At 42.6% G+C, this 13,188-nt stretch overlaps 1 protein-coding gene across 1 annotated transcript; it reads left to right on the top strand.

Moving 5' to 3' along the window:
* Positions 1-8,638, top strand: LOC142468042 (putative transmembrane protein 244). Its single transcript, XM_075574114.1, has 6 exons — positions 1-121; positions 2,901-2,986; positions 3,230-3,303; positions 5,067-5,192; positions 7,549-7,593; positions 7,762-8,638. The coding sequence occupies exons 1-6, from the start codon at positions 83-85 to the stop codon at positions 7,851-7,853; spliced, it is 462 nt and encodes a 153-aa protein (XP_075430229.1). The 5' UTR covers positions 1-82; the 3' UTR covers positions 7,854-8,638.
* The last annotated feature ends 4,550 nt before the right edge of the window (positions 8,639-13,188 follow it).

The following is a 13,188-nucleotide window of genomic DNA, read 5'->3' as shown; positions in this document are numbered from 1 at the left end:
TGTTTCTGTAGCTCTGTCACATCTTGTTAGCTAATAACACAGAAAGATTTTCCTAAGATCCATAATCCTTCTGGGTCACGCTATGGTGGACTGTTTTAGACTCAAGAAGAAAAGCAGAATGGTAAGATAGGGGAAGTTATAGGGCGCAGTTATACGGAGAGATAGGAGGAGTTATAGGGAGCGGTTATACGGAGAGATAGGAGGAGTATAGGGAGCGGTTATACGGAGAGATAGGAGGAGGTATAGGGAGCGGTTATATGGCGAGATAGGAGGAGTTATAGGGAGCGGTTATACGGAGAGATAGGAGGAGTTATAGGGAGCGGTTATACTGAGAGATAGGAGGAGTTATAGGGCGCGGTTATACGGAGAGATAGGAGGAGTTATAAGGAGATAGAAGGAGTTATATGGAGAGATAGAAGATATAGGGAGAGGTTATATGGGGCAGTGGGAGGAGTTATAGGTAGAGGTTATATGGGGAGATAGGAGGAGTTATAGGGAGAGGTTATTTGGAGAGATAGGAGGAGTTATAGGGAGAGGTTATATGGGGCAGTGGGAGGAGTTATGTGTACTTTAATTGGATAAATGAATGGATGCTGGAATCCCAGATTAGCATTGTATGTATAGGGGAGATTGGTTAGGATAAATGATGGGAAACCGTTTTGCTCATTAGTTGCTTTATAGGATTAAACAATTTATGGAAAGTTTATTTATTTATAAAATATTTTACGAGGAAGTAATACATTGAGAGTTACCTCTCGTTTTCAAGTATGTCCTGGGCACAGAGTAAAACAAATAACACATGGTTACAAATACAGTTACATAATGAGCAGGGTATACATTATATACAAGACATTGCGTGCACAGTTAAAGAAAATATATATTATGGGCGTATGAAACAGTTACAGACCAGATTAAAGTGTGAGACAGCCTTAGATTTGAAAGAACTTAAACTGGTGCTGGATGTGAGAGTCTCCGGTAGGTTGTTCCAGTTTTGGGGTGCACGGAAGGAGAAGGAGGAACGTCCGGATACTTTGTTGATCCTTGGGACCATGAACAGTCTTTTGGAGTCTGATCTCAGGTGATAAGTGCTGCAAGTGGTAGGGGTGAGGAGCTTGTTCAGATAGCTGGGCAGCTTGCCCATGAAGAATTTAAAGGCAAGACAGGAAAGGTGAACTTTGCGCCTAGACTCTAGTGATGACCAATCTAGTTCTTTGTGCATATCGCAGTGATGTGTGTTGTAGTTGCATTGGAGAACAAAACGACAAATTGAATTGTAGAGAGTGTCAAGTTTACTAAGGTGGGTTTGAGGTGCCGAGCCATATACTATGTCTCCATAGTCAATAATTGGCATTAGCATCTGCTGTGCGATACGCTTTCTGACCAGGAGACTTAGGGAGGATTTGTTCTAGTAAAGTACCCCTAGTTTGGAATAGGTCTTGGTTGTCAGGGTATCAATATGCATCCCGAATGTTAAGTGGGAGTCAAACCATAAGCCCAGGTATTTAAAACTAGTGACAGGGGTTAGGGTGGTGTTAGCGTTGGTTCTAATCAGGAGTTCAGTCACTGGAAGCTTTAAAAATTTAGTCTTGGTCCCAAATACCATTGTTACAGTCTTGTCAGTGTTTAAAAACAGTTTGTTTTGAGAAATCCAGTTTTCGAGTCTCAAAAAGTCAGACTGAAGTATGTGTTGAAGGTCAGAGAGGCTATGGCTGTGTGCATATAGGTTTGTGTCGTCTGCATACATGTGTATTGAGGCTTCCTTACAATCTGTGGGAAGATCATTAATGAACACTGAGAAGAGTAGGGGCCCCAGAACAGAGCCTTGTGGGACACCACAGGTGATATCCAGGGGGTTGGAGTTAGAGCCTGAGATGGACACATGTTGGGATCTTCCTGATAGGTAGGACTGAAACCAGTTTAAAGCATGCTTCCCTATTCCAGAGCTCTGGAGTTTCTTAAGCAGGATAGCATGATCAACTGTGTCAAAAGACTTTGCAAAATCTAGGAATACTGCACCAGTGAGTTGTCCCCGTTCCATTCCACACTGGATTTCATTGCAAACTTTTAGCAGGGTAGTTACGGTGGAGTGTTTGGGACGAAACCCAGATTGGAATTGGCTAGGGAAATTTGTCTTGGTATAGAAATCGCTTAATTGGGAGTGGACACATTTTTCCATGACTTTGGATAGATTTGGGAGAAGTGAGATTGGCCTATAGTTTGAGACAGTGTTTTTGTCCCCACTTTTGAAGATTTGGACAACTCTGGCAGTTTTCCAGGTCTTAGGGATATGGCCTGCAGACAGAATAGAGTTGACTATGGAAGCAATTGGTTTGGCAATGGCTGGGGCACCAAGACTTAGGAACCTAGATTGTAGTAAGTCAGGTCCGCATTGGCTGCTTAGTTTTAGTTTGAGGAGCGCTTGTATAATCTCCTCTTCGGATACTGGGCCAAATTGAAAATTGTGGGCAGTGTTGGGAGGGGGTTGGACTATATGGGTACTCCCAGGATGAGATTCAGGTTTGTGGTTTGGGCTGCGTTTTGCTAATAAGTTAGTGGCACACCCCACAAAGTAATCATTGAATGCATTTGCAATGTCAGTAGGGTTTGTCAGAGTAATATCCCCCTTAGTGATATTACTTGGTTGTTGGTGGTTAGGAGGCTGGAATATATTGTTGATAACCTTCCAGAAGTTAGCTGGGTTTGTTGTATTTTGGTGGAGATTGTCAAAGTAGCATCTGACAAGTCACATATCGTCTTGTGGTTTAAAGGGTCAGTCACATATAAGAGCAAAGTGACCTAAGACAGGGACATGTTTAAGGGGTTAAAGGGTCGGCCATACGTGGGTGCAAGGTGATGTACATAGTGATAGTGCCGTGTTTAATGGGTCTGTCTCTCTGCAGACTGCGCACCTACATATCCCCCTGTGTCTGCTCATCTTCTACTCCGTGTTTTACATGACGGCCAGCGTGTGCACCGGAGCACTGAGGTAAGAAGGGAACCCCACAACCACCCAGCCCTGCTGACACGCTCACTCCGTGTTCCTATACACGCCATCATGTCCTTAACGTGTTCATGTCACACCTTATCACCAAGTTAGGGTCAGACGTGTCACCTCCCACTGATCTTTCCCATTTCCGCTGTCTGTGGTCGTCCCCCTGCCTCTCAGTTACTGCCTGTCCCACTGGTGTCAGCGTCACTTTGTCACATGGCTGTCCCTCTCTATCCTCAGGGTGGAAGTTTTTGACTGGAAGATCCCATTTGACCATACAATCGTACCATCCTTTGAGAGTACTGAGTATCTGGGTGAGTTCACAGCCCCCTTTCTACCCTGCGATCCACTTACTCTTTAGGGTTTGAAGTAGTGAGGTGAGTACAGGATGCAGTGTTAGTAGAGGGGAAGAAAAAGCAAAGTGACCTCATGACAGTGACGTGTATAATGGGTTAGAGGGCCCGTCCCAAAGTGACCTCATTTATTTATAAAATATTTTACCAGGAAGTAATACATTGAGAGTTACCTCTCGTTTTCAAGTATGTCCTGGGCACAGAGTTAAGACAAATAATACATGTTTACAAATACAGTTACATAATGAGCAGGGTATACATTATATACAAGACATTGCATGCACAGTTAAAGATAATTTGTATTATGGGCGAATCAAACAGTTACAGACCAGGTTAAAATGTGAGACAGCCTTAGATTTGAAAGAACTTAAACTGGTGGTGGATGTGAGAGTCTCTGGTAGGTTGTTCCAGTTTTGGGGTGCACGATAAGAGAAGGAAGAACGGCCGGATACTTTGTTGAGCCTTGGGATCATGAACAGTCTTTTGGAGTCTGATCTCAGGTGATAGGTGCTGCATGTGGTAGGGGTGAGGAGCTTGTTCAGATAGCTGGGTAGCTTGCCCATAAAGAATTTAAAGGCAAGACAGGAAAGGTGAACATTGCGCCTAGACTCTAGTGATGACCAATCTAGTTCTTTGAGCATTTCGCAGTGATGTGTGTTATAGTTGCATTGGAGAACAAAACGACAAGTTGAATTGTAGAGGGTGTCAAGTTTGCTAAGGTGGGTTTGAGGTGCCGTGCCATATACTATGTCTCCATAGTCAATAATTGGCATTAGCATCTGCTGTGCGATACGCTTTCTGACCAGGAGACTTAGGGAGGATTTGTTCCTGTAAAGTACCCCTAGTTTGGCATAGGTCTTGGTTGTCAGGGTATCAATGTGTATTCCGAATGTTAAGTGGGAGTCAAACCATAAGCCCAGGTATTTAAAACTAATGACAGGGGTTAGGGTGGTGTTAGCGTTGGTTCTAATCTGGAGCTCAGTTGCTGGAAGCTTTAAAAATGTAGTCTTGGTCCCAAATACCATTGTTACTGTCTTGTCAGTGTTTAAAAACAGTTTGTTTTGGGAAATCCAGTTTTCGAGTCTCAAAAAGTCAGACTGAAGTATGTGTTGAAGGTCAGAGAGGCTATGGCTGTGTGCATATAGGATTGTGTCATCTGCATACATGTGTATTGAGGTTCCCTTACAAGCTGTGGGAAGATCATAAATGAACACTGAGAAGAGTAGGGGCCCCAGAACAGAGCCTTACGGGACACCACAGGTGTCATGACAGTGACGTGTATAATGGGTTAAAGGGCCCGTCCCAAAGTGACCTAATGACAGTGACGTGTATAATGTGTTAAAAGGCCAGTCCCAAAGTGACCTCATGACAGTGACATGTATAATGGGTTAAAGGGCCGGTCCCAAAGTGACCTAATGACAGTGATGTGTATAATAGGCTAGAGGGCCCGTCCCAAAGTGACCTAATGACAGTGACGTGTATAATAGGCTAGAGGGCCCGTCCCAAAGTGACCTAATGACAGTGACGTGTATAATGGGTTAAAGGGCCAGTCCCAAAGTGACCTAATGACAGTGACGTGTATAATGGGTTAGACTGAGGGTCTGCCCCACGTGGGATTAAAGTGACCGAATAACAGTGACGCAGTGTAGATGTTTAGAAACAGTTGTCTTTGTTTCCGGATCTGAGATGGTGACCCCATTAACCTTTTCTCTATTCTCCCTCAGTTGCCCTGCTGTCCCTAGAAATTTCTTTTCTTATTAGCGGGCTCCTATTTGTCCCAGTTGTACGCATCAGAGTTTGGGATTACGCAGCTACCGTCACCTTCGTACACATGTGTATGTGCTGCATAGGTGAGTGACCGTTATAGGGGGCCTAGCCCATGTATTGTGGAAAGCTTATATCAGCGTGTCTGTGCATATCAGTGTATGTGTGTAAATCAGTGTGTCTGTGTGTTAGTGTGTATATCAGTGTGTCTGTGTGTTAGTGTGTATATCAGTGTGTCTGTGTGTATGTGTGTAAATCAGTGTGTCTGTGTGTTAGTGTGTAAATCAGTGTGTCTGTGTGTTAGTGTGTATATCAGTGTGTCTGTGTGTTAATGTGTATATCAGTGTGTCTGTGTGTTAGTGTGTATATCAGTGTGTCTGTGTGTTAGTGTGTACAGGCAGTCCTCGTTTTACAACGCTTCATTTTACAACGAATGGCTTATCCAACGCTATGCAATGCATACCTATATTCATTTTTACAACACCAAAACGGCTTATCCAACGCTCTTACGACGCTTTTCAAAGTTGTTTATGTGTATATATATATATATATATATATATATATATATATATATAATATTATACTATATAATATATTCTTATATATTATGCTATATTATATATATTACATTATATACAGTATACACTATATAATTTGTGCGTGCAGCATATCTTAGTGCCTGCGTAAAATATTTGGTGTATTTTAGTGTTAAAAATGCCTTCAGGAACGGAACCTTTCATTTAAACAGTGTTCCTATGGGAAAAAGTGTTTCGCTTTAAGACGTTTCGCTATCCAACGCCTTTTTGAGTAACGCATTGTGTCGGATAACTGAGGACTACCTGTATATCAGTGTGTCTGTGTGTTAGTGTGTATATCAGGGTGTCTGTGTGTAGATCAGTGTTTTTAATTGTTTTTATTTTTTAGGTTGCCAGTGTGTTTAAATATGCCCCTTTAAGGGTATAGATATGCAGTGACAAGCAATATACAGTATATTTTTTGCAAATGTTTGTTTTTATTTTATTGTTATGTAGTGTATTTGTGGTTCTTGGTTTTATTTAATTGTTTTGTATCTTTGTTGATTTTTTTTTTTTCTCATTGGCTGCCATAGTGGCAAAGCATGCCCATATTATATGGGCTAGGTGTACCACTGTGCCAATCAATTGATTTATTGGCATTTCTATTTTTTTTTAATGCAATGTGTTTTATTTAGTAGTACAGGGGGTGAGTTCGTGGGTTGTTTATTATAGGTAGTTAGTATTTTAATGTTTATTGGGGGTAGAGGGATTGGGTGAAGGGGATACTTGGCCCAGGGTTGGTGGTTAGGCCTACAGGGGGCGTAGCGGGAGGGGTTAACCCCTTCATTACCACAGCAGTTACCACGCTATGGTAATTAATGGGGTTAACTCCTCCCGCAACCTTCCCGGTAGACCTAACCACCCACCTTGGGCCAAGTACCCCCTTCTGCCCCCAATAAACTAGCTACTGTGCCTTAACCCCTTCATTGCCTTTAGCGGGTAGCCTCTAAGTAAGGTAATGAAGTTGCTTGAATGTGAATTTTACTAATGGTGTACTGGATTATGGGGTCTCCTGAGCTGAACCGCATTGACCTCAGCCTCACGGACCCCTACTTTGAGATAAAGGCCCCGGTATGGGGTGCCGGTATCTCCTGCAGTATAAGTCACGTGTGACGTGGAGGATTTAAAAATGGAGGGGATACTGGCACCACATACCACCGGGGCCTGTATCTCGGGAAGCAGGGGGTCCCCAGGGCTGAAATCAATGTGGTTCAGCTCAGGAGACCCTCTGCTTCCGCACACTAGTATTAAAATGAATATTTAAACTGCACGATCGCCTGTAAGGGCCGTGCACGGAGACGCAGCGTCTGCGTGCAGCTCTTCCAGGCTGCAGTTTAAACAAACAGATTCAGTGCGATAGGACTTAGAGCCCCCATAAACAAGCGGTGCGATCGTGCATTTTTTGACCACACTTTATAAAAATTGTGTTTTTTCTTAGCCAATACCATTTTCACACATGTTTTAGTGTGCGGTAAAACAATGTAAAGTCGCTCTGCAATGCGCTGATTTTATCGAAGTTTAATGAATAAGCCCCTAAATGTCTGTATCTGTGTGTATCATTGTGTTAATGTGTATATCAGTGTGTATAGAGGTGTGTCTGTGTATATCAGTGTTTCTAGACGTGTATTTGTATCTGTGTTAATATGTAGATCAGTGTTACTCTGTATCAGTGTGTTCATCTGTGTGTGCCACTTAGTGAATGTGTGCAGTGGTTAAACAGCAGCAGTTGCTGCATGAGAACTCCGCTCTTTGTGTGAACATATTGCTCCCCCTGTTGTTATATCACAGTGCATGCTATCATATCGCTAAGTAGTGCTTGTATATACCACCAGACTGCCGATCAATGCCGCTCTCTTTCTCCCTGCAGTGACCGGGAAGTTCCCTCTGATGTGGCAGTGGTGGGTGGAAATAGGTAATGTCCCCTCAGTCTGTCACCGTTATCACCCTGTTCTAACAGACTCCAGGCCTCATACGTGCCTTTTCTGTGTCACTCTGCTTTGGAGGGGACAGACTCCTCGTCCCATAGCTCCCCTCTGGTCAGTGTTTCTGATGGTTTTTCCCTCTCTCTTCCACGTTGCAGGCTCGGGCTTCCTCCTTATGCTTTCCTTTGGAATGACCCTCGCTTACTTTGCCACCAAACGCCAACCCCGCGAATTCCCCGTGGACGTCTAAGGGCTGTTATATAGTGTGTGCGGCCTTGTGCGAAGGCGCGTGCCGCACACGTTTTGTGTATATACTGTGCGCGTGTGTGTGTGTGTGTGTGTGTGTGTTTTTTAAAATAAATAAAACCTGAAATAATTTTTGCAGTACGTTGTACATACACACTCGTACACTTACATTTTCAGCGGCGCGATTTATTTATTTTCTCCTTTCCCCCTGTCAGCTGGTTGTACTCTCCTTGCCGTGTGCGCGCGCGCGCGGCGCCTTTATAGAAAGGCGGACTAACATCAGCCAACTAAAATTACGCGCGCGTGCCCGGCACTATAGAACGGGCCTAAGGAAGACTGCAAAATCCCTGTTTAGTCCCCCAGCATGTGCCTTTATAGGGTCAGTCCCAAAGTGACCTAATGGAAGTACAGTGTTTAACCCTGTGAGTGCTGGAGGGGCCACAGGGGCAATTACATGATCCCCACATCACTGACGATAGCAACGGAAGAGGAGTCCCCTATAAATGAGTGAAAAACCCTGTGACTTATAGGGCTCTTGGAATACCAGAGCTCAAGATACAGTATGGTAGCTATGTTATGGAGCACTCAAGGGGTTAATGGGCAAACCCGTCAGGACCACCAGGAGCAAAGTGACCCAATGGCTGACATTAGAAATGGGTCCGCCCCACTTTGGACGTGACATTTAGGAAATGTAACCCTTCACTGCCCACGAGTTGGAGCAGCACAGCTACCTGCCTCCTATGTAAGATGCATGATGATTATTAATGTCCCATATTTCATGCAGTTATATACCCCCAGTATTATCATTACATGCTATATATACCCCCAGTATTATCATTACATGCTATATATACCCCCAGTATTATCATTACATGCTATATATACCCCCAGTATTATCATTACATGCTATATATACCCCCAGTATTATCATTACATGCTATATATACCCCCAGTATTATCATTACATGCTATATATACCCCCAGTATTATCATTACATGCTATATATACCCCCAGTATTATCCTTACATGCTATATATACCCCCAGTATTATCATTACATGCTATATATACCCCCAGTATTATCCTTACATGCTATATATACCCCCAGTATTATCATTACATGCTATATATACCCCCAGTATTATCCTTACATGCTATATATACCCCCAGTATTATCCTTGCATGCTATATATACCCCCAGTATTATCCTTACATGCTATATATACCCCCAGTATTATCATTACATGCTATATATACCCCCAGTATTATCATTACATGCTATATATACCCCCAGTATTATCATAACATGCTATATATACCCCTAGTATTATCATTGCATGCTATATATACCCCCAGTATTATCCTTGCATGCTATATATACCCCCAGTATTATCCTTACATGCTATATATACCCCCAGTATTATCCTTACATGCTATATATACCCCCAGTATTATCCTTGCATGCTATATATACCCCCAGTATTATCATTACATGCTATATATACCCCCAGTATTATCATTACATGCTATATATACCCCCAGTATTATAATTACATGCTATATATACCCCCAGTATTATCATTACATGCTATATATACCCCCAGTATTATCATAACATGCTATATATACCCCTAGTATTATCCTTGCATGCTATATATACCCCCAGTATTATCCTTGCATGCTATATATACCCCCAGTATTATCCTTACATGCTATATATACCCCCTATATTATCCTTACATGCTATATATACTCCCAGTATTATCATTACATGCTATATATACCCCCAGTATTATCATTACATGCTATATATACCCCCTATATTATCCTTACATGCTATATATACCCCCAGTATTATCATTACATGCTATATATACCCCCAGTATTATCATTACATGCTATATATACCCCCAGTATTATCCTTACATGCTATATATACCCCCAGTATTATCATTACATGCTATATATACCCCCAGTATTATCCTTACATGCTATATATACCCCCAGTATTATCCTTGCATGCTATATATACCCCCAGTATTATCCTTACATGCTATATATACCCCCAGTATTATCATTACATGCTATATATACCCCCAGTATTATCATTACATGCTATATATACCCCCAGTATTATCATTACATGCTATATATACCACCAGTATTATCATTACATGCTATATATACCCCCTATATTATCCTTACATGCTATATATACCCCCAGTATTATCATTACATGCTATATATACCACCAGTATTATCATTACATGCTATATATACCACAAGTATTATCATTACATGCTATATATACCCCAAGTATTATCCTTACATGCTATATATACCCACAGTATTATCATTACATGCTATATATACCCCAAGTATTATCATTACATGCTATGTATACCCCCAGTATTATCATTACATGCTATATATACCCCCAGTATTATCCTTACATGCTATATATACCCCCTATATTATCCTTACATGCTATATATACCCCAAGTATTATCATTACATGCTATATATACCCCCAGTATTATCATTACATGCTATATATACCCCCAGTATTATCATTACATGCTATATATACCCCAAGTTTTATCATTACATGTTATATATACCCCAAGTATTATCATTACATGCTATATATACCCCCTGTATTATCATTACATGCTATATATACCCCCAGTATTATCATTACATGCTATATATACCCCCAGTATTATCCTTACATGCTATATATACCCCCAGTATTATCCTTACATGCTATATATACCCCCAGTATTATCATTACATGCTATATATACCCCCAGTATTATCATTACATGCTATATATACCCCCTATATTATCCTTACATGCTGTATATACCCCCAGTATTATCCTTACATGCTATATATACCACCAGTATTATCATTACATGCTATATATACCCCCAGTATTATCCTTACATGCTATATATACCCCCAGTATTATCCTTACATGCTATATATACCCCCAGTATTATCATTACATGCTATATATACCACCAGTATTATCATTACATGCTATATATACCCCCAGTATTATCCTTAGCTATATATACCCCCAGTATTATCCTTACATGCTATATATACCCCAAGTATTATCATTACATGCTACATATACCCCCAGTATTATCATTACATGCTATATATACCCCCAGTATTATCATTACATGCTATATATACCCCCAGTATTATCCTTACATGTTAGTCTGAGTTTTTTTTGGATATGGTTTAATAAAATGTTTTTTGATAATAAAACGTGTGGTGCTTTAAATGGACAGTGCAGTGACAAAGCCTGGCAACCTCTAGGGCTGGACAGTGCAGTGACACAGCACCTGGCAACCTCTAGGGCTGGACAGTGCAGTGACACAGAATCTGGCAACCTCTAGGGCTGGACAGTGCAGTGACACAGAATCTGACAACCTCTAGGGCTGGACAGTGCAGTGACACAGCACCTGGCAACCTCTAGGGCTGGACAGTGCAGTGACACAGAATCTGGCAACCTCTAGGGCTGGACAGTGCAGTGACACAGAATCTGACAACCTCTAGGGCTGGATAGTGCAGTGACACAGCACCTGGCAACCTCTAGGGCTGGACAGTGCAGTGACACAGAATCTGACAACCTCTAGGGCTGGACAGTGCAGTGACACAGAACCTGGCAACCTCTAGGGCTGGACAGTGCAGTGACACAGAGCCTGGCAACCTCTAGGGCTGGACAGTGCAGTGACACAGAGCCTGACAACCTCTAGGGCTGGACAGTGCAGTGACACAGAACCTGGCAACCTCTAGGGCTGGACAGTGCAGTGACACAGAGCCTGACAACCTCTAGGGCTGTACAGTGCAGTGACACAGAGCCTGACAATCTCTAGGGCTGTACAGTGCAGTGACAAAGCCTGGCAACCTCTAGCAGGGCCGCCAACAGAAATCGTGGGGCCCAGGACAAACATTTTAAGCAGGGCCCCAACCCTCGTGTTGGCGGTATTGCGTGCCGCCGCCCCCATTTCACACCTCACGAGCCCCCTCTTTCCCCTCTTTCCATGTATTTCCCTTCCATCTCCCCCCTCTCACTCTCCCGCCTCGCATGTATTTCTCTCCCCTGCGTCTCACCCTTACTCCTTCTCTTCCTTACTCACCCCCTCTCTCCTCTCCCTCCGTCAAGTTAATTACCCCACCCTCGCTCATTCCGTCCCCCTCACACAATTCCCCCCACGAGATATCAAAAAACTTCCCACCCCCCCAAATACATACAAAACAATCCCCACCCCCACAAATATATACAACCCCCCCAACCCCCAAATGCATACAAAAAAAACACCTACCCAATACATATATATAAAAAAACCAATACATATCTCACACACACACACACACACACACACACACACACACACACACACACACACACACACACACACACACACACACACACACACACACACACACACACACACACACACACACACACACACACACACACACACACACACACCTTGACCCAGCTTCCATCGCGCCATGTGCTGACGTCATGAAGTATCTGCGATTTCTCAGCAGCGGCAGACATATGTTTTTCCCTGCTGTGTTTGTTTACTTTTCATGCATTGCATGCGTCATGACGTCAGATACCGCGATGTTAGTGGACTTACGAACGGGTACATTTAACTTTCCTTAATTCAATCTGGGAGTTTGACTGTAGGGAGTGTTGTGACTTTCTCTATTCACGCCCCCTCTTGTGGCATAGTCTACTGACGGCAGTGATTAGAAGCTGCCGATCGATACCACGGAGGTCACTGACGTCATGACGGTCATGCACGGTGACGTCATACGTCGTGACGTCACTTGCATCATAGCAATCACTCCCCCTTTCATTATTCGTATGTCTACCAGCTGGTTTTTTTTGTGAATTTTGGCGCGAATTTTGACTTCCACACTCACTGACTCCACTATAAATTCTAGGCTCAGTCTCCACAACTCCACTCCCCGAAGAAGACCGTTTGTCGAAACGCGATGGAGTGGGAGTCTGTGGAGGGTGACCCCTGACTTTTTCCAGTATAGGAGGCCTTTGCAACTTTTATTTTGGTCACATCAATTACACAGATTTTGGTGATGTATCATTATTCAATATCATTGTGATACATGCTCTTATCCTAGATTCCCTGACATTATCTTAGGCAACATTGTCTTTATTTGAATGTATGGTTGTACTACTTGCATATCTCTAATCATAGTGCACAGGTCTGCAGTTTGTGTCACTACACAGATTAGTGCCTCTTACAGAACCACCAACTCTTGTGTTCCAATACTTTTTGGCTGTTTAT

Source organism: Ascaphus truei, chromosome 17, assembly GCF_040206685.1.
Source record: "Ascaphus truei isolate aAscTru1 chromosome 17, aAscTru1.hap1, whole genome shotgun sequence".
NCBI classification, from domain to species: Eukaryota; Metazoa; Chordata; class Amphibia; order Anura; family Ascaphidae; genus Ascaphus; species Ascaphus truei.
This window is presented reverse-complemented; position numbering and strand designations above follow the sequence as displayed.